This window comes from Hippopotamus amphibius, chromosome 6, assembly GCF_030028045.1.
Source record: "Hippopotamus amphibius kiboko isolate mHipAmp2 chromosome 6, mHipAmp2.hap2, whole genome shotgun sequence".
NCBI classification, from domain to species: Eukaryota; Metazoa; Chordata; class Mammalia; order Artiodactyla; family Hippopotamidae; genus Hippopotamus; species Hippopotamus amphibius.
The window spans coordinates 27,533,158-27,561,021 of NC_080191.1; the positions used below are offsets into that span (position 1 = coordinate 27,533,158).

The 27,864-nt window shown below is 39.2% G+C and overlaps 2 protein-coding genes across 3 annotated transcripts in view; one reads left to right on the forward strand and one right to left on the reverse strand.

Moving 5' to 3' along the window:
* MCM9 (minichromosome maintenance 9 homologous recombination repair factor) overlaps positions 1-27,864 on the reverse strand; it is a 76,570-nt gene that overhangs the window by 37,393 nt on the left and 11,313 nt on the right. The window contains exons 5-7 of one of the 2 annotated variants that reach the window (XM_057738434.1): positions 27,601-27,801; positions 23,649-23,774; positions 21,696-21,815 (exon numbers count right to left, since the gene is read on the reverse strand). In XM_057738434.1, coding sequence (XP_057594417.1) covers positions 21,696-21,815; positions 23,649-23,774; positions 27,601-27,801 — 447 coding nt within the window. The remainder of the gene's footprint in view (positions 1-21,695; positions 21,816-23,648; positions 23,775-27,600; positions 27,802-27,864) is intronic. The other variant, XM_057738435.1, reaches the window with a different exon arrangement.
* ASF1A (anti-silencing function 1A histone chaperone) lies at positions 5,956-18,126 on the forward strand. The gene is made up of 4 exons (XM_057738437.1): positions 5,956-6,392; positions 12,117-12,232; positions 16,290-16,466; positions 17,730-18,126. The coding sequence occupies exons 1-4, from the start codon at positions 6,284-6,286 to the stop codon at positions 17,940-17,942; spliced, it is 615 nt and encodes a 204-aa protein (XP_057594420.1). The 5' UTR covers positions 5,956-6,283; the 3' UTR covers positions 17,943-18,126.

The window sequence follows — 27,864 nt, forward strand, 5'->3', positions numbered from 1 at the left end:
TCTTGTACCAGCTTATGAGGTACACCAAAGTGAATCAGCTGTATTTATACACATATCCCCATATCCCCTCCCTCCCGCGACTCCCCCCCATCCTCCCCTCTAAGGCATCACCCATCATCAAGTTGATCTCCCTTTGTTATACAGCAATTTCCCACTGGCTATCTATTTTACAGTTGGTAGTATATATATGTTTATGCTACTCTCTCACTTTGTCCCAGCTTCCCCTTCACCCCCTGCCCCCCCAACCCTGTGTCCTCCAGTCCATTCTCTGCATCTGCATCCTTATTCTTGTCTTGTCACTGGGTTCATCATAACCCAGTTTTCTAAATGGCCAAAGGAGCTGAACAGACATTTCTCTACAGAAGATACACAAATGGCCAATAAGCAAATGAAAAATGCTCAACAACTTAGGCGATCAGGGAAATGTAAATCAAAACCACAATGAGATACCACTTTGCACACCACCCATAGCTATAATCAGAAAGTGTTGGTGGGGATGTGGAGAAATTAGATAGCTTATACATTGATGGTGGGAATGTAAAATGGTGCAGCCACTTTGGAAAACAGTCTAGTACTTCCTCATAAGGAGTTACCATATGACCCAGCAACTCCACTCGTAAGCATATACCAGGAAAATGAAAACATATGTCCCCCACAAAAATTTGTATACAAATGTTGATAGCAATATAGCTGTTATTTAAAAAAATCATAATGTAATCATATTCAGCTTATCTGGAGATAGATTCTTTGTATGCCAGATTCAAGGCCTTAACAGACATAAATTCTACCAATGAAATCTACCGATTAATTACCTATTAGTTCATTTGTGAAACCTTTCCCCTTCCCATCCTTTCTAGTTTTCTACCTTTTCTAAATAACCCTGCATAATAAGGCCACCAATCTCAGGAAGCTTACTTGCCTAGCTTCTGTCAAGCGTGACTCCATCTAATGTCATTTGTCTCTATAGTAACCAACTAAAAAGAGGCTATGCTTAGCAGTGGCTTTGTGCAAGCAGTGGTTTAGCCTAGAGATGTTTTAAAGACTTGAGTCCCTTTTCTACTTATCACGGAATTCTTCCTGGTACCAGGAAAAGGAGAGAAGCCTCTGACAAACAGGAGAGGTGGAGGGTGAAAGAGAATGGGATAGAACGTGAAACATGAGGGACAGTGGACTACAAGCAGAGATTGAGTTCAAAAGGAAACGAGTTTAGAATAAGCTTCATTTATAAGAGGACTGAGAATATGTGGTTGAAAACTAGATACAAGAGACAGATTATAATTATCAAGCATTTCCATCCATATTCTTCCGGTCAGAAACAACACCATGATATTAACATCAGCAGATCATCCATAAGAAGCATAATTATGGTGCTTCAGAAAGCTGACTAATATTGACAGCGATACCAAAGGTGTTTAACAGCACAGTCCAGCTATGGATAAGGGGCCAGACACAGCTTATCTCTCCAAAAAATTTGTAACCTAATGGTGGGTAGCAATGAACACAAACACAGAACAGTGAAACCACTGTTAATGAGGTGCAGCAGAGAATGGAGGAGGCGGGCATACTTTATGCAACAAACATAAAAGTCTTACTAAAAGTATAAGGATGAATTCCAGGATCTATCCTCCCCCACCTTCCAATCACTCCTTCTGCAACAGGAGGCTTGGCATCTGTACCTCAGTGGAGAGGCTCTCACAGCTTTGCCTTGGCTGCAGCCTCCTGTCACTCCCAGTATATACCTGGGCAAACCTCATTCACAGAGCTCTGTTCCTCAAGAGTTCATTAATCAAGCCACTACTACAGTGTCTGCCAGCCTGTGGGTTCTTCCAGGAAATTATACCAATTGCTTTTCTACACATAAAGTCCACTTTAAATATTATCTAACACAGTGAAGAGAAAACAGAGAAGTGCTAGGTCAGCAATTAAAGGAGTGGGTTTCCGAGCACCAGTGTCCTCATTTGTTATCTGGAGATGATAGTATCTTTCTACCATTCCAGAGTGTTGCAAGGCTCAAAAACAGGTTATTTAAAAGTTTTTTACAAACAGTAAAGAAAACATCATACCATATGCATATACATATATACCATATGTATACTGTATATACACACACAGACCACACACACACACACACACACACACACACACACACACACACACACACGGCCTTTATTGTGATACTATATTTTGCCTCCCACAGAACTTTAACTGTTACTGTTAAAGCTGCATCTAATAACACTTTCTATTCTTTACCATACTGACTTGATCACATAGTTATCTTTCCTACGGGACCATAAGACCTTTGAGGATAATGTCTGTGTATGTTTTTTTCTTTGACTATTCCACAGAGCCTAGCACAATAATTTCACATAATAAATGCTCTATTTATATATATAATGAGTTATCATTATTAAAATCATTACTGTAGGAGTTATTCCTTCTAGAAGTCTGTAAACTGCAGCTAATCGCTACATTCTACATTCCAAAACTATCATTAAATTTTTTATTTATTTTACTTTTTTTTTCTATTTGGCTGCATTGGGTCTTCGTTCCTGCTCACAGGCTCTCTCTTAGTCGTGGCGAGTAGGGGCTACTCTTCATTGTGGTGTGCCGGTTTCTCAGTGCAGCGGCTTCTCTTGTTGTGGAGCACAGCCTCTAAGTGTGCGGGCCTCAATAGCTGTGGCTTGTGGGCTCTAAAATGCAGGCTCAGTAGTTGTGGCACATGGGCTTAGCTGCTCTGCAGCATGTGGGATCTTCCTGGACCCGGGATTGAACCCATGTCCCCTGCATTGGCAGGTAGATTCTCAACCACTGTGCCACCAGGAACGTCCAAAACTATCATTAAAGTTTGACGTCCTATAACTAACAATAATAGGGGGCCCTTTAAACTAACTAAAGATCATGTTACAACAAGCCTTCAATGAGAATTTTTTTCAAAGATGGGGACAATAACACAAATGTCTTCTCAGAGAGAATTCAACACAATGATAACATAATTACCCCAGGGGGAATTTAGGATCTGAACAAAGGCAAGAGGTCAGCATTTCCCATACCTATGATAACTTTGCAGCAAGCAGGGTCAGAGACTTGATTTAATTCTTAGTTCTAATACATTTTAATCCAGCATATTTTAACTTAATCCAATTTAATTCTAGTACATTTTAACTCACTCTTTCACCTAGTTTTGTGTGTGACCTCAATTGAACTTCAAGTTTAAGATTCTTAGAAGCCCTCTGTAGATGAGCTTTGGAACACAGAAGTGAACTGCATCTAGTCTGTTCATAATTTAAGGTGTGTGTGCCCAACAGCAGGTCCCTTCTCTGAGAAACAGCTACAGCATACCACCCCAACTCACCCCACAACTTACCGGCATGGCTAAATGACAACCTCATTTCACTCCATAGAAAGCACTTGATAAATGAACAATAAGTGAATTAAATATAAATACACTTAGATTACCAAATAAACTTAATTCTGGGAGGAAAATTTATACTTGTATTAGTTGCTATAACAAAACACCAGACTGGGTGGCTTAAACAACAGAAATCTATTTTTTCACAGTTCTGGGGGTTAGCCATAAAATATCAGGTGTCAGCAGGCTGGTTTCATTTGACTTACAAATGGCTGCCTTCTTGTTGTGCCCTCCTCCTGTGGTCTTCTGTGCATGAGTGCCCTTGGTGTCTCTTTTTATGTCCAAATTTCCTCCTTGTAAAAAGATGCCAGTTACAATGGATTGGGGCCCACACTAAGGGACTCATTTTAATTTAACCACCTATTTAAAGGCCCTGTCACCAAATACAGTCATAGTCTGAGGCACTAGGGGCGGATCAGTGCTTCAACATATGCCCCTCACCATTGACAGTACTTTCCAGGAAAGACCAAAGGGATTCCCAGATGTGCCTCTGAGGAAACTACTGGAGAGAGTACCCAAAGCGCTTTAATATTTTTGAGGGGCAGTAACAGAGTGAAGACGGGAAAGGCAATATGAAAGGCCTGGAGCCAATTCTTGTGGCTTCCAGTGAACTATTAGGGAGGGTGTTTTTTTCCCCCATAAGTACTGTTATATATGATATGTTAAACAAAGGATTTTAAAGAAAATAAGCCAAACTAGTAGTATCCAGGTAAATCTTCTGATTCTTCATGCTGCACATCCACCAAAGGTGAATCTTATTATAAGATACACTTTATCATGACACACCTATGGGCAGATTCAAAATTCACTTGATTTTACCAAGTTTATAATATCATTTTTACAAAGCAAGTGGATTAGAATCTCCTCTTAATTGTGCCCACAATAATCAGGAAACCGCGTACACCATTCTCAAAGGAGTCATGTTTTATACTTCAAATGGTTACTTACCTTGTATGTCCAACGTGTCTTACAGCATACAGCAATTTACACTCTACATGAGGTAGTGTTAGGCCCAGCACTAACAGCAGCGAACAGAGAATATAGTTTATCAGTCAACATAATCTGCATCTGTCACTACAGTATGACCCTTACAATCTAATGCACACAAACAACTGGGCTTGAGAAAATCTTTTCTATAGGTCATATTTGACTGCTAATCCACTGACGATAAACATGGGATTCCCCACTCTAAGTACTTTCCCTAAATGTCGGAGACCTGGTATTAGATGTCCTATATTAACTTTCAAAAGACCATCAGATGAAGATGTCTCATCAAAAGCAACCTACTTAATTATGAACAATGCCCAAAGAATGTTAACTGAAAAATTCTCAGCACCATACTAAGAGAAAACTTCCAGCATAGATGACACTTAAGAAATAACTTCCTCTCTAAATTTAATTAGCCAAGTTTAGTGGTGTCATTGAAAACACGATGGTTTATGCAGCAGAAAAAAAAATCCCTTTATACTGCTCTTATTGAGTGAAATAGTTCAACAACCTTACAAATGTGTTACAAGCTCTCCCTTTCCCTGCAAAGGTAGTCAAGCTGCATAAATAAATTGACACTGAATGTGGAATAGTCAAACAAAGGTTCCTCTGAACTTGTTTGTGGTGCCACAAATTTTTACTTACCAACGGTTCAGGTCATGAATTTTTCGAAAATTGCATGACTTGGTACGCTTTTGTGGTCTCTCCTCTCCTCTTCCCTTCTCTGTTATATCTGTTGCCCTTCGGTCTAACACTTCCATTTTCTCCTTTTATGTTCCTGCTATGCCCATCGCACGGGAGAAGTCTGGGGGTGTAACTTATCCCATCTCTAGTCATCTTTTTCTTATTCCAGACTTTCCAGATTGGAACGGGAGGAAGAAGACCCAGATGCAGCCCAAATATTACCTATTCCACAAAGTGTGGGTGGAAAAGAGTTTCGTCTTTCATTTTGTATCTACTTAACTAACCGCACTGTCGTGCCCAAACGCAGATAGGGGCCAAGAACTAGACTTCCAAAATGGCTTTGCTCCTTTCGAGCTGGCATCAGTCTATAAAATGCAATTTACTTCCACTGCAACCAACCCTGCCCTCTACCCCAAATATTACCCAATATACAGACAACTGAACTTAACCTAGGCAACGGATTCATATCTGCTAAATTCAGTAGAGAGGCTGCAGAACCGTTGGACGGATGTAAGGAATGCGTTAAAAGAAAAAGGAAAAAACCAAAAACCAAAAAACCCCACAGTAAGTAAACCCGAGGGGCGGCGTCGCCGGCGATCGCGCCCTCCCGCCGCGGTGCCCGCGGCGAGCACGCCTTCCCGCCGTGGCCACGCCCCCTCCAACCCCGCCCCGCTGCGGCCACGCCCGACGTGGGGCGCGGGAGCCGCCGGGCCGGGGGCGGGGCCTGCACCGCCCCTCCTCCCGGCGGCGGCGGCGGCGGCGGCGGCGGCAGCGGCGGCCTCCGCGCGGGCCTCCCAGCCCGTATTCCACTCACTTTGTTCTCCGCCTTTGTCCTAGTCCACACCAGCAGGTGGAGCCGCAGTTAAAGTTTCCGAGTCCATTCCGGGAGCGGGAGCCCATCTTGCCTGCTGCGGAGGCCCTCGCTGGAGGAGGAGGGTCAGAGCTCGGGTGTAGCCAATCGCGGGCAACGCTGCTAGTTATCGGAGCAGAATGGGCTGTAGTTTAGTGAAATAGGAAAGCTGCAAAACACTGTGGAGTGTTCCCGTGTAAATAAAAAGAGGAAAAAAAAGTTTCTCAAGTCGCCGCTGCACTACGTCGGGCCGGCGCCGGGGAGGGGGTCTGCGCTCTCCCGAGCGGCCGCGCGCTGGACTTTATTGTGCCGCAACGAGCCCCCGCTCCCATTGTTGGTGTTTTTTTCAAAATATGGCAAAGGTTCAGGTGAACAATGTAGTGGTGCTGGATAACCCTTCTCCTTTCTACAACCCATTCCAGTTCGAGATCACCTTCGAGTGCATCGAGGACCTGTCTGAAGGTGAGTCGCGCGCCCGCCCGCCGCCGGGCTGTCAGCTGCGGGCTGCAGACGTTGAAAGTTTCCCGGGCCCGGCCTCGCGCGCGGCCGGTGCTCGGCTCTGCGGAGGGAAACTTGAAGTTGACGGACGACGGCCGGCGGGGCGCGCGCGGCGTTCGGCCGCCGCCGGGGCGCCTGCCACGGCTCAACTTGCGAGGAACTTGTTCGAGCGGAGGTAGCCATGTTGTCAGCTTTGTCTGGCGGGCGGGAGGTTCGCGAGACCCGCACTCGCGCCCGCGGCCCCGGCTGGGGGTCGCGCCGGGCTGGCCCTGCGCCGCGAACGGCCTCCGTGGCCCCCGCGGCCCCGGCGAGGAGGTGGGACGCGGGGGGCGTGTGTGGTCGCGCCGGCGAGTTCGCAGCGGAGCCATCTTACCGAGAGGAGAGAACTGGGCCACCGACCCCGGCGTCACGACGCCTCCTTCTCCGCGGGTGACGAGCGCGGCGCCCCGCCTGCCCACCTTCCTGCCCCGGAGCGAGAGGCAGATCCATTTTTAGGGATCACGCCGGAGTTGCCGTACTCTCCTGGGTGGCCATGCCCGGCCGCTTCGGGGAGGAGGGCGAGGCTGTCCTCGCGCTGATTTCTGGCTCCCTGGACCAACCAGCGGGGGAGGCGGGCGCAGGCTCGGCCCCTCGGCGCCGCGGGCCGGCGCTCCCCGGGGGCCGCGGGTGCTCCCGGGCCGGTGCTCCCCGGCCGGCGCCCGGGATGCTCGGGGCGCCCGGGGATGCTGGCGCGCAGGCTCGCCCCGACCAACGTGGACTCCTCATCCTTAATGACCGAAATCTTCTCTCCTCTCTCTCAGGAAGAAAAATAGTGCTAAGCTAGGAAGTTACATTTAACCCGAGAGCAGAAATAAGTAGAATATTTAAATAATTTACAGGACTTAATCACTGGCTTCTAAGTAGTCTGAAAGAAGACTATCTTCAAGAACGTGTTGAAATCTAATTACAGTAATTCCACATACAAATACCCTGAACATAAAACACAAAAGTGGGCTAGGAAATAAAAGGTAAAGTCCTGATGGCAATGCAAACATTATTATTTTTTCTAAGAACGTTTTAAGGTCTTCAAAAAGATAAATATTTTTAACAAGTGCGGTAATAAATTTAGAAAACTAAAATCTGCCAAGGTCTTTGCGATTTTATTAAAGCAATTCAGTGCTCCATTTTCAAAATTTGAGGGGGAAAAGTTTCACTTCCTCAATGCTAATTTTACAATTAAATAGGGGACATACGTCTTTGAACTTACAAGTATGTTTAGCAAAGTGCATTTTAAATTATATGCTAGTTAAGGCATGTAAAGCACTTTCACTTTAAAAATTAGTTTTTAATCTCTACATAATGTATTTTATGTAGGATGTTAACTTTTTACATTACAAAAACAATATATGCTCATTGTAATATACTTTTGAAGTTGTACATACATATATAAAGAAACAGTCCTCTGTACTCAGTACCTTCCTCCATCTTACTCTTATAAGTAACCGTAATTAACACTTTAGTCTGTGCTCATCCAGTATAGTTTTACTACACATATAAAAGCACATATGCATATATACAAGTAGGCACATTCTGAAAGATTCGTTTATTAAACTAATTCCTAAATAGGCCATTGGTAATAAAATTAAAGGGGATTTTTCATATTATGGTACTGTGAAACTATTCTGTTACTTTCCCATAGTACTACCATAAGCATTTAAGCCACCAGGCCCATTTTTATGCCTATTAGACTAATTTTTCCTTTTTATTATAAACTGTATAAAAAATGGGCAAAAGCAAGAGAAACTACTGAGGCCATTCCAACTTACACTATAGTGTTTTAGGCATTAGAAGTTTTGAAATTACGAGTACTTCCTAAGTGATACCTTCCATTTTAGGATCCAGTTCTGAACAAGGAAGTCAGATGATTCAGGATGTTGTTATAGGGCTTTGACATTGGATGGTTGAAACCTGCCATTGACGTGTTCTGTTTGTAACTGGTATCTGTTCAGAACCCAGCTGAATCACATCAGAGTTTTTACAGTACTAATGTCAGGAATACACCTACTTTGACTTCTATACCTCACTTCCCAGGGCACCTATACTGGGCGTTTATTTAGTATTTTTTAAGAGTTTAAGCTGAGTCATACCAAAGCTGCAAAGGAATCTTTCAAAAAGGTGCCATGCTTATGTACTCCACCTAGAGGCTGTGTGGATTAAGGAAATTGAGTTTACTTAGCAAAGGCTTCTTATTGGTCCCATCACTTACACTGCAGTTCTTTGAAATATTTCTCTTGAAACTGAACTATAGGATATTCTGAAGAGGAATTGTCACTTTATAATTTTGTCTCAAGTCCCAAGCCAGAGGTTGGCCACCATTTTTTGTACTTTAAGTTGTCAATAGCCCCCAAATATCTTCACCTTCCTTTAAAAGCTGCCCTGTAGCTTTGCTTCAGGAGAAAAAAGCCTTGAGGAGTACTTATTCTTAAGATAATTTATTGGTTTCTACTGTAAGACCTATATAGGGGTATAGGTTATAGCACTCCACAGATTTAAGCAGAGGCTGTCCTGTAAGTCTGGGAGATAGGAGACCTTGCTTGTGTTTGATTTGATGGTCACCAAGCCTGTTTTGATTGCTTGTCTTTGTTGTGCCTTCTGTGGACTGCTGATTCTCTGCTTCTTTACTGAATGCAGCCTTTTTTTTTTTTTTTTTAAGTTGATCAGTATCAATAATTATAGCTACTGTTAGTTGAATACTTACAATGTACCAGAACTGAATGGAGCATCATACTTTCCAGCCTCAGGCTTGTACTAATTCACAAAGAATACATACTTGCCCCTAGATCACAGGTCTTCCCAAGTAGTGTAATTAGTTTGAAATTCCCTTGGTGACTCCTATCACTCCCACCACAAACAGAAGGTTGCATGCTGGGATTACCATGATTAAATGAAACAGTTAACTTTTAAAATAAACGAGTGAACTCCTTCAAGTGATAACCTGTGTAAAGCATCCCACCCTATCCCTTCTTGTTTCAAATACAGGAGGCAAGGGAATGAAAGCTGGGTTAAAAAAATTAAGAACAAAACAACTGATGCTAATTTGTAAATAAGTACTGAGCATTTTAAACTCAGTAGCTACGGCAAGTATCCATAGCATAAAAATTAAGATACAGGTGTTCCCTGAGTTACAGCCTATACTCCTTAAGGCTAGATTATCTCCCCATGGCCTCTGCCCTTACCCATTCCTTCCCACCTTCTGCAAATTAAGTTCCTTTATTTCACTATTCATCTGAGAGCTAAAAAGGGAAGAATTTATCTTCCTTAGATTTTTGGAAAGAGCCCAGGCTTTGGAGTTGCAGGGACAAAGCTTGGATTCTGATTCTTCAATTTGGGCAGATTACTTAGCTTCTCAGAGTCTCAACTTTCTTGTTTGTATAATAGGTATAATTAAATCCATATGATACAAAGCTGTTGCGGTTTTAAACAACAGGTGTGAAGTGGCGAGACCAATACCTAGCACACAGTAGGTATTTATAGAAGTAGGTTTATAGGTCATAACCATGTTTCTATGCCAGATCACAAATGCCAACTTATACCAATAAAGCCAAGAGCATGATATATGGTAGTACAAATACATATGAAATGAATAAAACATTATGAAAACCTCCATGTGACAATTCCTAGTCTTATTTTACTCAGCTAGTTTAGTAGCTTCCACACCCCTTTCTTCTTAAAACCGTTTCTCCACTTGACTTTTGGGTTACCTAACTCATTGGCCACTAGTTCTATAACTTACTTTATTGATCTTATCTCCCCAACCTCTTAACTTTGGAGAGCCCTCAGGCTCACTCCGTAGGAATCGCACCTATTTTCAAGGCTTTACATACGGACAGTGCCTATATTTTTACCATACCTATTCATTATCTCCACTTATCCATTACCTTCATTATCTCTAGAACTCCTGATTGTTTCCCTCCCCTCCCTCCTGTAAAAATAAGTGGCTCCTACTGGCTCTGTCCTCAGGATCTAGAATGTTACTGCTTCTCGCCTCCATGGCTACATGTGGTGCAAGTTTCTTGCCCCAACTGAACTATCCTCTTGTTTCTTCCCTTGCCCTCTTAGAGTCTATACTGAACACAGCAGCCAAAATGATCCTCTTCAAATGAAAGTCAGATCATGTCACTCCTCCAATCAAAACCCTCTAGTCGCTTCCCATGCCATTTCGTGTAAAAGCCAAAAATTTTTATGATGGCCTTCATAACCTTGCATCATCAGGCCATGCCTTTCGCCCCCAGTCTCACGGCTGGCTGTTTCCCCTCTGCTCATTCTGCTCCTGCCCTGGCAGCTTTGCTTTTTCTTGAGCGTGCCGAGCACATGCCTACTGCCTGGCCTTTGTACTTGCTGTTCCTTCTAACTAGATATTTATACTGCTTGTTCTGTCTCTTAATCTTCAACAACAAAAATAGATGATCTCATGAGATATCAGATATAGGACTCTACATCTAGAAATGTGCGAGAAACTGGAGATAAAGTGGTCTAGGTCTGAGACAGAATCATGACATAAGAGAAAGTATAAACCTAAAGGATCTTTTAGTTCAATAAATTGCAGTTTATAATACAGTATGAATAAGTAGTACCTATACTATTTCTGTTATCTGTTTAGGGAACAGAATACCTACAAAGTTACATGAAAATGACAACACATGGTGGCATTAACTAAATTCTCCACAGGTGACCCAGGAACACCCCTCTGGGAGTGCTGGTGTAGACTCTGTGAAGTGAATCCAAGCTGCAGGCCACACAAGTGCCACACACCCTAAGAGGACTGGGAGGTCTCAGAGATAATTTTTATTTGTAGAGTGGTCTTCCTCCCTCTACTTTCAAAGAGGAGGCCTTTTCCAAAGAGCAGTCGTTTTACTCATTTCTGGGTTCTTCTCGCAGAGCACACTGTAAAGGGTGCTCAATAAAGTCTGAATTACATATAATGACTGGACTACCTGAATGTCTTAGGTTGTCCTTCGTTCTGTCTTGTTCCTCGTGCCTGTTCCCACTGTATATACTCTGATGTATCAAGTGGTGTAAGGATACTTGGTGTCCTCTTCCCAACATAAAGAATGTATAAAACGAAGGGGTGCCATGAGGGAAAAACCCTGATGTGGACCTTTAACAACTGAATTGAAGTCCTTCCGGGCTTCTGAGCCACAAGAGAAGTTTGCAAGTAATGATTTTTGATGACTTGGATCTGTGCAACATAGTATAGGGCAGCCCTTCCAAAGTTTGTTTACCAGGTTGTTAAAAGGTGACATACAGGAAAAGGGGGACTGATTCCTTAGCCAGATAAATTTGGGAAGCACGGGATTAATGGTACTGGTGTTCTTTACTGAAGGATTTCTCAGACCCCTTGCTCTGCCAGTGTGCTTTATAAATTCTCAAAAGAAGGTTGTAGCATTTCCCAGGTTTTTGGCCATGTTGTTTTGTTCATGAGGAGCCCTGCCCAGGGACCCGTATTTCACATAACAGCATTTTTCAGACACTCTGGTATGAAATGGAAGAATTTTATAAGGCGCACTTCAGTGCCTTTCCTGATTTTCTGCTATGAAAAGCCAATTTTAGCAGCCAATAAAAGATGTAAGTGGACATTCAAAGGGTCTTTGATGTCATTTCGTAATGTAATTACTGAATATGAAATAATGTTTTGGTTTTTAACCCTAGACCTGGAATGGAAAATTATCTATGTGGGCTCTGCAGAAAGTGAAGAATACGATCAAGTTTTAGACTCTGTCTTAGTGGGCCCTGTTCCTGCAGGAAGGCATATGTTTGTATTTCAGGTAAGATTATTCTTGGTAAATATGTATGCCAAATACATTTCTAAATGTATCCTTAACCCTTTCCTTTTGGGTTAAATCACTCTGGCTCTGCTGCATTCACTTTTTATCTGCTTCTATCATGTTTTAAGAAGTCTCTGTGTCATGAAGGAATGCCATCTCCTGATTTTGTGTGCTGAGAGATATTACTGTGATGTTTACTTCAGGGTTTGCACAGCATGCAGTAAACCTTATACTGTGTCAGTGCACATGTGGTGGTTAATTTTGGGCTCTTCCTGTGAACAGTCCCTTAGTATGAGACCATTAGGGTGGCTGTCCAGCAGCCCAAAATAGGGATTCAAAATGCTTACTATTAACTTGTACAGTTATTAATATGCATTTTCAGATTATAGTTTTAGCCACCAGGAATGATGATGATATAACAAAACAACAACTTCATTTCAGCATAACAGTAATTCAGCTAGGTTACCAGGTATGTTAGAAGATAGAGATCTGTGGGATCGTGGGTTATTGGAACTAAATGAAGTCCAGTGGTCAACTAAACCATGTACTCTACACTTCTTACAAAGGATTACTGTGATAAATCCACAACTCTATCATTTATGAGGAGAAATTCTACTAATATAAATATGTTCTCAGATACCACTGAGAGTATTCAGGTCTATGTCAAGGCTTCAGACATTGTCTTCTGTATTCAAAAATATTATTCCTTTTAATCCACATCATGTTGTATAAAACTATTCAGTTACTTCTCAGTTATCCATGTTTATTAGAGGGAGATACTTATAATAGTCCAAAGCGTAACTAGCCATAGTTTTTTAAAAAACCGTTATTATTAATTTTGTCACAAGTATTTCTACTCAACAGAGTTCCATTAGTGAAGTAGAACCCACTGAAAAGACTTCAACCAGAAAGAAAATCCAACTCTTCTATCCCTGACCGCTCGCTTCTCTCACTTCACAGATGGGGCCAATTTAAATGAATACTGTTGGTCAAATAATCCCACCAGATATGAGCTAAGAATCACTGAAACATATGGTATCTCTAGAGCTGCTACTGCTCCCTCCCCTCTCCTAAACAGAGGATTCAGAATCTTGGTCTCCTAGCCTTAGTGCTTTTTATTAAAAAGCAACAAATATTATATCTAAATAACTGGTTAAGAAAAGCTTAAATATATTGACTAGATGGCTCAAATACATTAATTAAAAGTGCTGTTTAGCTGAGTTTTGTGACCGTGTAGGGGAAGCACTGCAGTTGTAGACCTGGTTCAGATCTACTCTGTGGCTTATTAGCCACATGTGACCTCAGACAGGCTCCCAGCCTCCCTTAGTCACTCCAGCCATCTCTAAAATGTGAATAGTAGCCTACCTCATAAGAATGTTATGAGGATTAAATGAGGAATAAAGCAGCTAAGTACAATCACTTAGTTCTATAATTAGAACTAAGTTTTTATTCTCTTAGCTTCTTGAAATTATTATATAAAGAAGCAGTATTTGCTATGACCCACATGCCTGGAGAACCTGTACTTCACAGATGATAATTCACGATGCAAGAAACTTGATTTGAGATGTAGTGATGTGCCTTTCGATGCTGCTTAAAAACAAAAACTTGCAAATAAATGTTATGTTTTTGAAATAGACTTTAAAAAATCTTTTCTGTTTATGTTGATTAAGAATTGTCCTCAGCTTTTGGCCTGAAGTGTTGTAGGAAAAAAATTATTCAAAACTATTTCCCTCTAGTGATTTTCCAGTGATTTTTACCTTGGTATCTGTGCACATGTTGCCAAAAGTACAAAGGAAGTACAGTGTGATTTAGATCATATGTTCAGCCTATGCATTTTTCAGAATTCACCATTATCAGCAGAAAGAGACTAAAATAGTTTTGTTTTATGTTTTAAACAAACTACCATAGTATTCTCCTGGTCTGCCATGATTTTGCCTTGTAGAATAAACATGCCTTTCTCCTAAGTGTATTAAAGCCTAGCAGGAAGGTACCTGGACATCTGCCTAGTATTCCTTGTTAGAGTCAAAGATCTCTGCTTATCACTTCTCCATCCTAAATTATCTGAGAGGCCTGCAGGTTTCTCCCCATGAATTTGCTCAAGCTGAATCCTTTAGCAAACAAATTTTAAAACACAAACATGCCTAGAACCAATTTGTTGAGGAGGGTGGGAAGCAGGGGGCGTGGGGGGTCCCACAGTACTGAACTACCTCTATTTCCCATCTCCACCCAAAGGCACACAGTATATTCTCGGGACAGGCCCTCTGTCGCCATTCTGGTATCTCTCCAAAGAGATCATAAACCACATCAGGGCAGGAACTGAGTTATGAATTTCAAAACACTTAAGTATATACTGTGTGTCTAGAGCTATGTCAGATTTGAGATCACAAAGATGAGCTGGATGGGACTCCTGCCTGAGGTAACGCTTAGAATCTCAGGCAACATTGAAGGGTAAACATATTTAGATTGTTGAACATACATTAATAGAGAATTTGTGTGGAATAATACAGTGCATAAAGAGTGCTATCAATTATACCTTTGAATTAGAAAGTGTTTCACTAAGAAAGAATACATTTGATGCAAGCTTCAAAGATGAATTTTTCAGAATGTTAGGGAAGGCACAGAGGCATAAGATTATTATTACATTTTAAAGAACCTACATTTCTAGACCAAGAGATGTAGAGTTAAAGGGGTCGTGATGTTGGCTGGAGACCAATTGTGAAGGGCCTTATAGTGAAGTTAAAAACTGAGATTTTTTAGCTCAGAAATGAGGGTAATCATCTGAGGTTTTAAAACCTTGTGAAGGGATAGGAATGGATCTGTGCTTATTAGATAGCTAATGCTGGTTGCAGTGCAAATAGGCTACCGCTGGGGGACACCAGTAGGGAAGTGTTAGCAATATTCAGATAAGAGATGAAGACTTGCATTCTGCTTTCAGAGATGGGAAACACTGAGACTGACCAGCTGTAGGAGATAGGGAAGCTGAGGGTGACAGGTTTTTAGTCTAGGTGACTCGGGTGTTTTATGCCTTCTTGTGTCACCTACATGTGGTAGGTATACAGTAATCATGAGCCTTTTATTATAATGGCCGGATTGAGAACACCAGTCAGAAGTGTTCCCAAGCTAAGGCATTGGCTGAAGTGTTCACTCAGGACCAGGGATGGTCCTTCGTGTCGCAGCAAGAGAAAGCCAATTGGCTGGGACTTCATGCACTTACCACTCAGAATGGCTGCTTCAGATCATGCACAGTGCCCCACCATCACTGCCTGTCCCCAGTCTGTGATTCCTTCCAACCACTGTCCTCACTGTCTTCCACACGGCTGCGGACAGGGCCCTAGCCTTCACCCATGTTCTCAGCCACCTCCAGCTCATGTGCCTCACCGTCTGCATTCCTCAAGGTTCAGCTTACAGCAGTTTGATTCAAAACAAGATCAATGATTACATCTGCCTCCAACAATCTTTACTTTCATTGAATTTCCATAGTATGTGGGACTATTTGTATTTTTTTGAAAACGTGCTATATAACTCTTTCCATTCCATGTTCAGTTTTGTATTAATTTACTATTAGAATATCTGTGAAGGGTGGGTGAGTGGATATGCGGATGCGTGTCCTGGAAAACTAGATAATAAACATTTGCTGCCAAAAGGCTGTATGGAGACAATTAAATATTTACTAATTTAGGTCTGAAAATTGACTGGGAAAGGTTGGAATCAATAAGACTATTGATTTGTTTACTGTATTTTATAAAAGGTTTTATAACTGAATATTGCATAATCCTTCATGAACCACCACTGTAGCCAGATTTACTTTCCTCTAGACGTCGTGATGCTTTCAAGTACCCACGGTACTAAGGCATACTGTGGAGAAACACATGAACTGTATTTTCTAGCTAGAAGTCAGTTTCAAAAAAAAAAACGAGCACTTGTCTTCCAGTATGATTTCCAAGTTTTGGTTGCTGCGCCCTTAACTGAAGGTGCTCAGTGTAACCAAAACTCCAGTTTTGCTTACAGTTAACAACCTTTTGTGATGTGTGTTTCTTTTCTTTTTAAATTATTCTAGGCTGATGCACCTAATCCGGGACTCATTCCAGATGCAGATGCAGTAGGTGTAACAGTTGTGCTAATTACATGCACCTATCGAGGTCAAGAATTTATTAGAGTTGGTTATTATGTAAATAATGAATATACCGAGACAGAATTAAGGGAAAATCCACCAGTAAAACCAGACTTTTCTAAGGTAATGCTCAGATTATTCCTTTTTCATTAATTTTACTCTACAATTTTTAAGCAGTTGCCATTTCAAAGTACACTGGGAAAACGGCTTTGAGACAAAATAAATTTGAGGTCCTTGTGCCAACTGAGCAAACTAATCATTGTTCCATTACCACGGGTGACCTCAAACCCTACCTCCAGATTAGTCATTAGTAATTAATGTTGGTCAGGCACCTTCAGAGTCTCTGATGATTTAGAAAATCCGAAAGAGCCTCCTATAAGAAAAAGGCTTCTGTTAATAGCTCCCTGTATGGCATTTCCCATACATCATGATTCTATCCATTTCAGTCTTCAGGACGTTCAAATTCATGTTTGTTGTACTGCTTATTCAATGATATTTTGTCTGTAACTCTTTCCAAAATTGTCGGGGGGAGTTTTGTTTTTGTTTTTCACAGGAACATTGTTATCCCAAAACTCCTACATGCCTTGCTTTATCTGCTATTCTCAGAAGTTGAACTAAAGGTCTTAAATATTATCTGGTGGTGAAAACAGCTTAGCTTCTGAGTGAGAAGTGAAATCTGTGATTCCGTATTCTCAAAAATACTGAGTACTCTAACTGGTGATTTTTGTGAGATTGAACATAACACTCTATCTGCCAAACCATGTAAGAAAAATTACTTGGGAGTAGAATGGAATGTTCTCCTTTCTGATAATAAGGCTGGAATGTTTTTTATTCTGATGTGAAACCTTTCATTTCTAATTTATTAGTTACCTGTATGGCTCCTTATGTAGCAAAAAGAGGAGAAACTAGAATATTGTTTCTAAGAATGAGCCATAATTAAAAGATAAGAAACCATTAATGATAAGAGGTCATATTTGGCAATATTTTTCATTTTCCTTGAAAATATTACTGAAGAAACAGCACATCAATCTAGAAAGCATGTTAATTTGTTAAATAAAGCATCCTCTGAAGCATTCAAGAGATTCTCTCCCTTTTAGGAAACAAGTATACAGTTAGATATTTTGTTGGATAGTAAAAGATCTGGATAATTCCCTCAGGTTCTCCACGTCTTGTTTTCATTAGGCTAAAATAATTTCCTTGTTGCAGCCCTATTCCTTGTTTATTAGTTATGTTTAATGTGCTTTGACTTATACCTTTGTATATGATTTAGTGCTTTAGGAGTATTAATTCTTTACATTATAAACAACCATTCCATTAAGGTCTATTTGTATATGGTGATCTAACTTTCTTAGTGTTTACCATTTATATGTTTCCTTCTTCCTCTAGCTTCAAAGGAACATTTTGGCATCCAATCCCAGAGTCACAAGATTCCACATTAACTGGGAAGATAACACAGAAAAACTGGAAGATGCAGAGAGCAGTAATCCAAATCTACAATCACTTCTTTCAACAGATGCATTACCTTCAGCATCAAAGGGATGGTCCACATCAGAAAACTCACTAAATGTCATGTTAGAATCCCACATGGACTGCATGTGACCACCTGCCATCCCTTTAGTACAAATTAAGCTATAAAAACACAGAACTATTTCCCTGAAATTCCGTAAGTACATAGTCAAGATACAATGTGAAGAATTTGTTTAAAAAACATCCTGTAGAAAGTTTATAAGAAAACCAGTATTTGAGCAAATTGTGGAATATAAATACAACTATTTTTAAGTAATTTTTTTCTCTAATGTGTTATTTGTTCTTAAACTAATCTGATTAAAACATATATATTATTTTCTTCTCCTCTATATGTAATTAAAGCACTTATAAAGAAAAATGAATCATTAGACTAGGTTGTAAAGATGTCAGCCTCTTGGACAATAATCTCTGGACCAGTATTTTACTAACCTTCAAAAGGATAAAGTTCACTTCAACTAAAATGTGTCTTCCTGTGATAACACATAATTTGGTGTGATTTAAGGGGCAAATTTCATTCTTTTTTGGCATGCCCTTAAGGAAGGGATTTGAAGTCAACTATATGCTACCAAGAACTTTAGGATCTGATTTTCCAGGCCACCTTGAAGCCTTTTATGGCTACTGTTCAGTTCATATGATGTTAGGATTCAGTTTGGTTTCTAAGACAACAAATGTGGTTGTTCATAAGGTGCTCTGGCTATGATTTTTGTTTTTATAATAGTTTAGGACATCAGAACACTCCTTGAATCATACATCATTATTACCCAGTGAATTTAACATGTTGGGAGCAGATACAAACACCCTAAGTTTCAGAACAGGAGAGTATAGTGAATTGGTTCTGTTCATCAGATTTATAAAAAATACTATCAACTTAACTCTTTAAAACCGTTTTGATAGGTCATCTGTTGTTGGCAGCATTTATATAAAAACGGTGGATTTGGAAAGATATATTTAGCTTTATCATAATAGATAAGTTACTATTTTGGAACGATATATATTTTCAGATGTAGTACTTTTCTCCATATCCCCCAACACTCATGCACAATAAGATTAGGCATATCTGTGGTGGACATATTCTAGATAGCTTTTCTAGATAAGTTTTTTAAAAGTAGTCTTGGAAAGGAATGCATTAACTGAATGGGCCAAAAGGTTCTTTTTCTTTGATGAGAGCTAGGTCCTTCCTCAAAAATTTTCTTATGCTGCAGTAAATTAAATGTGGAATATTCTCATTGTTCTTGCTGCTAAGCAAGGCATTAGCCATACAATGCAGAGTTATGCAGTGCCTTCATATCGAAAACTTTTATACTGCACTTCTTAAAGCTTTTATTTTGAGGAAAGGAAGGGGGCATTTGTCTGAATATGGATTCTAAGTTGTATATATTTCCTGTCATTCTAAAAGTGACATTGTGAAGCAAAATTTTGCTAAATGTTAAACTTTGAAATTTAATATACCAGATAATTAAAATACCGTCCACTAACTAGCTCATAGACTTTAAAAGTAAAATACGTCCAACTGTTAAAAACAATATGAAGAAAATTTCACTTCTAATTGCAATTAAAAGAAAATGTTAAAATATTAAAATGAAAATAAAAGTAATACTTTCCAACCAAGAGCTCAGTGATTAATATAACAGGAACACAATATGTGCTTATTAGAAATAAAGCATATATAAGCCAAATTACCAAATCAATTCACTGCTAAGTTTTTATTCTGATTAATTATGATTGGTTTGTACTGACATCAGAGAGTTAAGTTTTAACATCAGAGTTAAGTTTTTACATCAATTTGTAAACTGACAGCCAATCTTCACAGAAGTTTGAGACTTAAAAACTGTCATCTCTTTTTTAAAATTTTTATGGTTGTATAAGGTAATTTTTAAAATTAAAATAAAGATTTAGTATTTAGACATTACAAACTAAGAAACTAATGCATAGGTTGTTTTTTATTTTTCGTTTAGCTAGACGCTGTCTGAATTATAGCTCGAAAGTTTAGAACTGTAAACTTTTTCCCTTTCTGATCATAGTAAATAGCTGTGTCCTGAGACGATAAACAGGAACAAATGCCACAAAAGAGATAGGCAAGTAGGCTGGAGGGAATGATGAGATCATTTGAGGGGAGAAAACAAGCAGAAGTTTGAGAAATGCGCATGCGTTCATTCATTTGTAACCTTCTACAACCATAGGCTTCCATGTGGTCTTACCCTCAGGTTTGGGGTTTCTAGTTTTACCAAGAAAAGTCTATGGTAGCAGTTTGCAAAATTTTTTACTGTAATCCATGGTAAAAAAAAAAAAAAAAATTTAAGTATGACCCCATAACACAAATATGTAGTTATATTAACAGTTTTCATGAAAATGCACCCTTAATAGTGTACCTTTACTGTGTGCACTAGTATACTCTAGTATCTTTTATTGTATTTTGTTTTGAAAGTACTGGTTTTGACCCACTGAAATAACTTTTTATGACCCTCTAATGGGTTGTGATACAGTTTAAAAAAAGGCTAGTCTGCGCTTTGGGTAGATGAGAAGTAGCAATAACTTTTCCATAGTTATAAAATTTATATTCCCTCTGTCATTTCTTTTGTATTTGGATTATGATCTTGGCAATCAGAACAAGAGGCATAAGTGCTAATACAGTGCATTCAGCAGCCATTCACTTTAAAACTGTCCTAATACTCTGAAATTACTAGCAGTCCATAAATTAGCTTGGCCTCATTTCTTGACACTCCATATAATTAACTTAGGAAACATTCCACATCATTACTCAGGAAACACGTTTATTTGTTTATTGTTAATATCACTTAATATAGAATTCTAGAATACTGGGTTGTAAGAATTTTAAAATGCTCATGAAGTATTCTTGCCTCCTTCCCTTCCAGTATCCTAAAGCTTGTCTGCTTCTCTCAGTACACAAATCCCTTCTTGTCAGTGCTTAATATATTGTTTAGTTATATTTCAAAACCTGAGAGCCCTTTAAAACAGGGCTCTTGTTGCGTATGTAGGACCATTAATGGAGGATTTGCTATTTTATGATGTTTTAAACTATAAGCTTCTCATAACAAATTTGAGCACAGGCCATGGACAGTAGGCATCCCTAACAAGTAACAAATTACGTTTGTAAAATGTGAAACCAAAGGCCTATTATAGGAGAACAGGAGAAATATTTCCCCAATCAAAACAGTGTAAAAATTCAAAATTGCATCAAAACGTTTTTTAAAATAATTTTTTCCTAAAGTCACTTCATAATCAAATCTTGACAATCTAATATCAGCAAAGGCTTTAAATATACTTGTTGAAGAATCATTACAGTGTACGAATGAAGCTCCACATTGCAATGATGAAAGTACGCTTTCCACATACTAAGACAAATTTTCTACCTAATAATTTTCAGTAGGAATTACTGTTGCCTGTGAGATCCATAAGCATGAAAATGCCTTAAGCTTTATGTCATCTATGTACTTTTGTAAAGTGAGATTTTCCCCGTTTAATTAATTTCAGCACTGTTTGCTGGGTCTTCACAGAATAACAGATGCTGCATAAGCATGTATGAAAGTAATCACTAGAGGATGAGAAAATTGAATAGGATCGTTCAAAACCAAAATATAAAGATATATGGAATAAGCTTTTGGAAAATAGCTTCAAGTGAAGGTGGAGCTTTTAAAATATTTTCTAAGAGCTACAGAAGTCATGCTACATATTTATTTAGGTTTTTGGCAGTAAGTCAGAAACCTTGAAATTATCCTATAATACGTACTTTTTCACACAAGAAAACAACCATAGTGTTAGCTCCTACAGTAACATTAAATTAATTGAAGTCATCACATAAAATACCTGCACTGGTAGATCCAATCCCTGTGGTGAGCACAGCCCTTGGTGTAATCTTTGCCGCATATTTGAGGAACTGAGATTTCCCTGTGCCGGGATCCCCAACCAATAAAAGATGGGATTCACCTAGAAAAATGTAAATAATGTAAAGTTTATAATTTCTGTGAAAAGACTCATAAGTGTAATTAATCAAAAAGAAAACTGTCCACTTGAAATGCCCACACAAACTATATTTTATATAGTGCTTTTGCTTAAGGCCATTCAAGGAAGGATTTAACCAGAATATCTTTAGAAAAGTTAACTTTCAAGATAAATAATTCTCTTTTAGTTGATTTCTGAATGCCATTTAAAATCTAATTTTTAAACAGACTTCTGTGCTATTTCCAGATGTTTAGGACTGTGTTTAACATTTAAAAAATTTTTGCTTATAAATAAGTTTCTGATTTTATTTAATCATTTTAAATATCAAACTACTGTGATTAAATCTTTCCATCCAGCCATACAGCTATTTTATTCTTTTTGTATTTAAGTATAAAAAGCTATATAGCGGGGCTTCCTAGGTGGCACAATGGTTAAGAATCCGTCTGCCAATGTAAGGGACACAGGTTGGATCCCTGCTCCAGGAAGATCCAACATGCTATGGAGCAACTAAGCCCATGTGCCACAACTACTGAGCGTGCACTTTAGAGCCCATGAGCCATAACTGTTGAGCCCATGTGCCACAACTACTGAAGCCCACGCGCCTAGAGCCCGTGCTTCACAACAAGAGAAGCCACAGCAATGGGGAGCCCGTGCACCTCAACAAAGTGTAGCCCCCACTCACAGCAGCTAGAGAAAGCCTGCGTGCAGCAATGAAGACCCAACACAGCCAATAAATAAATAAATAAATAAACTTATTTGTAAAAAAAAAAAGCTATATAGCTATTTAAGCTATAAAGTTCAGGACTTTATAAGTGCTTTATAAATACCAAATCACTTATAATTCTAACATTTAAGTGAAAACCTTTTCATTCTATGAAAATTTTAGAAGTTTAATGAAATACCTATCTTACTGTACTCTTATTTTTAAATGTAACATAGATAACCTATGCCACAGGATATTCATGTTTATCTCACTGATCAAGCAAATTTATTCAGTAACGTTCAAATATTTTCTGAATACATTAATAGGGAAATACTATGTAAGCTCAACATTTAGCAGAATACCTTGCAAACAGTAGGTAATCAAAACATACAATACACATAAACCTTATTATACTTACTGTTCTTTACTGAAAATATGGGTTTTCAGTCCCTACTAACACCTGATTTACAATGTCCTTTTAGTCTTTTGGTTAAGCCTTTGGTTATTATGGTGCTCTTACTGCCCCACGTAGGCAATATGAGGGCCATAATAAACCTAGTTTATGCCAGATTCAGGTCAGTTAAGTGTGTTAACCACACGAGAGCTCTCTGCCATTTGGATATAAAAACACAGTAATTTTTGCTTTAATGCGTGACCTACAGCAGCAACTCTTAGCAGATGGCACATTTGCTACCCACCAACAGAAGGGGAACCAGCAGGCAGATGACTGAGAGCAGCAGTCTGAGAGAAACACACTGACAGTCACAGATGGAGAGACTGACTTGGAGACATTAAAAAGCACTATTTCTAATCTTTTCCTCTTGGAAAGAGACTGGGGATCCAATGAAAAACATAGACAGCAAAAGAAACGTAAAGATTTTATTTTGTGCCACCCTTATAGGCAGAAGCAAAAATATATACTCATTGAAAAAGACTGGAATTCTACACAGTAGTTCCTGATGCTGGACTGAGTATTAGATAGTGAACAACTGTCAGTTTTAAAAGATTACATTTGGAAAATAAAGCTCAACAAGCAATTTTTATTCAGGAAAGAAAAATTCTAGCTTCTTACTGTTTGTGTTAATATTTCTCAAAAATTTTAAATGGGTTATAACCTCTGATGCGTGTTCCTGTAGCATCGGTCCTTTGAATCCCACCAGCCAGCACCATGGCCACAGCAAGCTTTACTAGGTACAGTCCAAAAACTTGAGGGCATAAACTGGCCAATATTTCATTCCTTCCTGGGGAAAGGCAGAAAGATGTTACCAATAACTTTCAAGAAATTCTAGCTGAAATTTCTCTTTCTGTCCTATCTTCTTATAAACACTCTACTCTCTAAAATGATCAAGGGTACCATTTCCAAATGACTAAAAGGAATGAATAACTTTGTTTTGGTCCTAAAAGTTCTTTTCTTATTATAATGCCATGAGATGAAAAGTCTCTTTATTCCTGGGTGCTGCTACCTGTTTAAGTTTCTGTAAATTTAGCATACTTTACAAGGGACAAAAAGAAATCTCTTTTCTCCCTCACTGGGCTAACATTATCCTTTAAAAATAATACCAGCTGCACTTCCTATGCAATAATTTCAGTAAAATTACTCCACTGCCTAAATAAAAGGAAGGTGTTGGATCTCAGAAACAATGAGTGAGATTGTAGAAGCCTGTAACCTTTAAATACAGAAGGTACTTGGAGCTCATGGAGCTTCTCCAGAAGTATGAGGTAAAATCAAGTTGACCCCATCCTTCAAGTCAATTCAGTGTTTGCTCTGAACAGTTTGGTAAATTCTGTTTTATCCTAAGTATCAGTGTATCAGGGTATTTAGAAGATCATTATAAACGACAACTCTAGCAGTCCAAGCTGGAGGTCTTGGGATTCTTCTGATCACATGCTTTAAATAAGAGATTATCACTGTTTTAGGTTCTGTTTTCAGAAATGTCAAACACCAAATCTGAGAATCTGCCTATGCCATCCATGAATAAAGTAGGTATTTCATTCTGTCGTTGGCCAATCAACCAATGAGGCTTATAGAACTTACGAGATTCTAACAAGCCTTTGCTGAGTCTGTCTAATACGAAATTCACTACTGTGATGATACTCTGTGTATCTACATTCATGTTACCAGAAATTAATGTCCGCATGCTGGTAACTAATTTGCACCTTTGAGGGCTTTTATATTTAACTTTGAGTTTATACTCAGTTTCAATGATAGCTCTTTTGAGGAGGAAAATAATCATACAAGTGCTACTTTAGCTGATGATTTCAGTTCCAGAAGTGTTTCCATCAAGATAAAGGAAAGGGCCTTCCTCCATAATTTATGGCCCTATGCACAAAGGCTACTTTTTGTAATGTATCAAAACTGACTCAGTGGCAATTAAGCTATGATGATATGACCTGGGATGGCGGAAATGATAGAGAAAGAAAAAATTTTAGTAAAAAAGGAACCAAAAGAAAGAATTAGTAAATCCTAGAAGGAAGTTCATTAACTGCTGGAGGGAATCCTTTCCTTTCCCAAGGTAGACAGTCTAGAGAAAATAACATGAAAGGTCTGATATATACATATTTAAGACCTGATAGCAGGTATGTAAATTCTGACCAGAATCTGGAGATTACACATACAAAGAAAAACAGACTAGCCTCAACAAGCAGGGAACAAGTAGGCAAAAAGAGCCAGCTTTTTGAGTAAAGGTGGATTCAGTGACAAATGTGCTGACAGGAAGCACATCCCACAGGCTCTGGTGTCAGAGCTCAGTGCTATTTACTAGCTGTCTGACCTAGGGCCGGTTTCTTCCTCTCTCCACTTCCATTTCCTTATCTGTGAAATAGATAATAATGGCATCTCGCAGGGTCATTAAGGAGTTAATGTGCACAGCACACACTACAGTACCTGGCAGATAGTAGGAGCTCCTTACCTGTTAACTATTATATTACCTGTATTACTTGTGCTTATTTCTCATCTCAAGATTTCCTCACACTGTGGTCAACATAAAAGATACTACTCTAAAGTCAGGTCTGAGGTATCAGAGAAAAGCAAAGGGGAAGGTCCATTCCCTAAATTTGTTATCTAAGGTTGAAAAACTTGATTCCTTGGGTCATGGCAGTAGAAGCTCCCATAATTATATCATGGAAGAGAATGCATTAGGGTGAATACTACCCCATTCCTTCCCTCCCTCCCTCCCTCCCAAATTTCTAGTTCTAGACCATGTTAATAGTGTGCCCATGTAATCCATTAACTGTGGCATGGCCATCAGTTACCCCAATGAAGAGAACTTCTTAGATCTAAGATAAATGAGTCACCCTAGAGTGGGTTCAGATGGCCCAATAAACCCCAACCCCTACATTTGGGTTTCTATCCAGCCTCTAAACATCAGGGTCAGGGGATCCTGAGATCAGTGTAGATCAGAAGAAAATCTTCAGCTCCTCGTCAATATTCACAGTATTGGAGCTTAATGAAGCAGGCCAACCACCCAGAGCTGAGCAGTGATGTAATCTCTGGCTTTAGACCAGCAAAATGAAGACACACTTTTGGATACAGCTCCCCACCTCCATCCTCCTCCCCTCTCACCTCCAACACACACACATACACTTTGAAATGGTAAAAGAGAGTGGGCTGATAATGGGTACTTGGGAAACTAAGAAAGCAGAATCTACTCATATTAAAAAGAATATTGTTGCCTCGTGTTTTCCCTGTCTTCCTGCTTATATTTCTCACAGGTTATTATATTTATTTCTTCCTTTCATCCAGTAAATGAAATGTATAGCTATAACCTTCTAATTAAAACAAGACAGACTCTTTAATTGCCAGCACAAAGCACTTCTTTTGGCCTGGTTAGAGCACTGTATGATGCCCTTCCTTCACTGTTACTAGGTGGAGTGTAGCTGTGGCACTGGAATTAAGAAGGAATGAATATGGTGCAAGGAAGTGTTACAGATTTTTGTGAGGATTTGATCCTAAGAAACAATTTTAAGTAAAAAGACTTATTTAAAAATACATATGATTCTTAAAAGTTTTGGTTAATAAAGCCACAACATAGAGACCTTTGGTTCTTTCTGTGTGGATCAAATAAAAGAATGATCGGTAACCACTATATATGTGTTACACACATAAGCAAAAAACAAAAACCATCCCACAAAATAAAAGCAAACTACCTATATTTAGGCAAATGAAACCCCCCTTTTTTTTTTAATTTCACCACACCGTGTGGCATGTGGGATTTTAGCTCCTTGACCAGAGATCAAACCCATGTGCCCTGCACTGGAAGCACGGAGTCTTAACTGCTGGACCACCAGGGAAGTCCCTGAAAGCCCTTCTTTGTGAAATGATATTTGTCCAGTTCAGCATGTGATTTAAGAATAAAGTAATCACTGTGTATTAGATTTGAGGTTAAGTTTATCAGAAATAGTCTATTACTGGCTTCCATTTATTTTTCTCAGAAGATGCCTCCAAGGAAGAATGAAAACAGATACTTGAAGATTTAATTGGTGTTTTATACATTTGGGATTTTTAAATAAAAAATACTCTACAAACCCAAAGGCTATAATGTTTTGATCTGTGTAATTATATCTTAGTGTCAGAGTCAAAAATTTTTGCTGTGATGACAAAGCTTATTTTTTGCATCTCTCTTATCATCTCTTTCCTACTTATTCCATATTTTTAAATCTTCAGCTAAAACAGTGTGAAGCTGTCTTAACTGTGTAAGATACATCAGAAAAGAAGTGGCTTTAATAGGATGAGGTTTCATAATAGGATGAATTTTGCCTATTTCAGGCAGAACTATATATTTAATTGCTAAAGAAGGTAGAAAGCTCTGAAACTATTTTGGCACTATAAGAGATGTTAAAATAATAGCTGGAAATGGAAAATCTCTTGGAATTTCTAGTATGATCTCTAAATAGAAAAGATTATACCCGAAAAGGGTTTCAAAGGGAGACTACAGCTAGAGGTACATACAACTAATGTTACTCCCTTTGAACACAGTCACTGATGCACAGCATGTAAATCACAAACATATTTAACTAATGAATGAAATGCCATTAATAATTATCAACTCTATACCCTTTATCACAAACCTGCAAAAGGATCACTCTTATAGTATTCCCAAAAATCTTCAAATTCCTTTCGGACCTCCTCATCCACGTTGATCCCTGCAGACTGCTCATTATTTACTTGGACATAATTGGCTTTCAGGACTATCTCCACTTCACAGCGCACATCTTGCTGAAAGGGCTTCCACCGTTGCATTACGACCCCATAAATAGTGAGGTCATCACCTGGGAAAAAGCATCCAGTGAGTCCAGCAGTAGCATCCTGCCCGCCTGGGCACAAGCTCAACA

What these genes read in the sequence shown, in the direction of transcription:
- ASF1A (XM_057738437.1), top strand. Translation starts at nt 6,284, where the DNA reads ATGGCAAAGGTTCAGGTGAACAATGTAGTGGTGCTGGATAACCCTTCT. An exon ending in GGCATATGTTTGTATTTCAG is followed by an intron (nt 12,233 to 16,289) that starts GTAAGATTATTC and finishes AAATTATTCTAG; the next exon opens with GCTGATGCACCTAATCCGGG. An exon ending in TAAAACCAGACTTTTCTAAG is followed by an intron (nt 16,467 to 17,729) that starts GTAATGCTCAGA and finishes TTCTTCCTCTAG; the next exon opens with CTTCAAAGGAACATTTTGGC.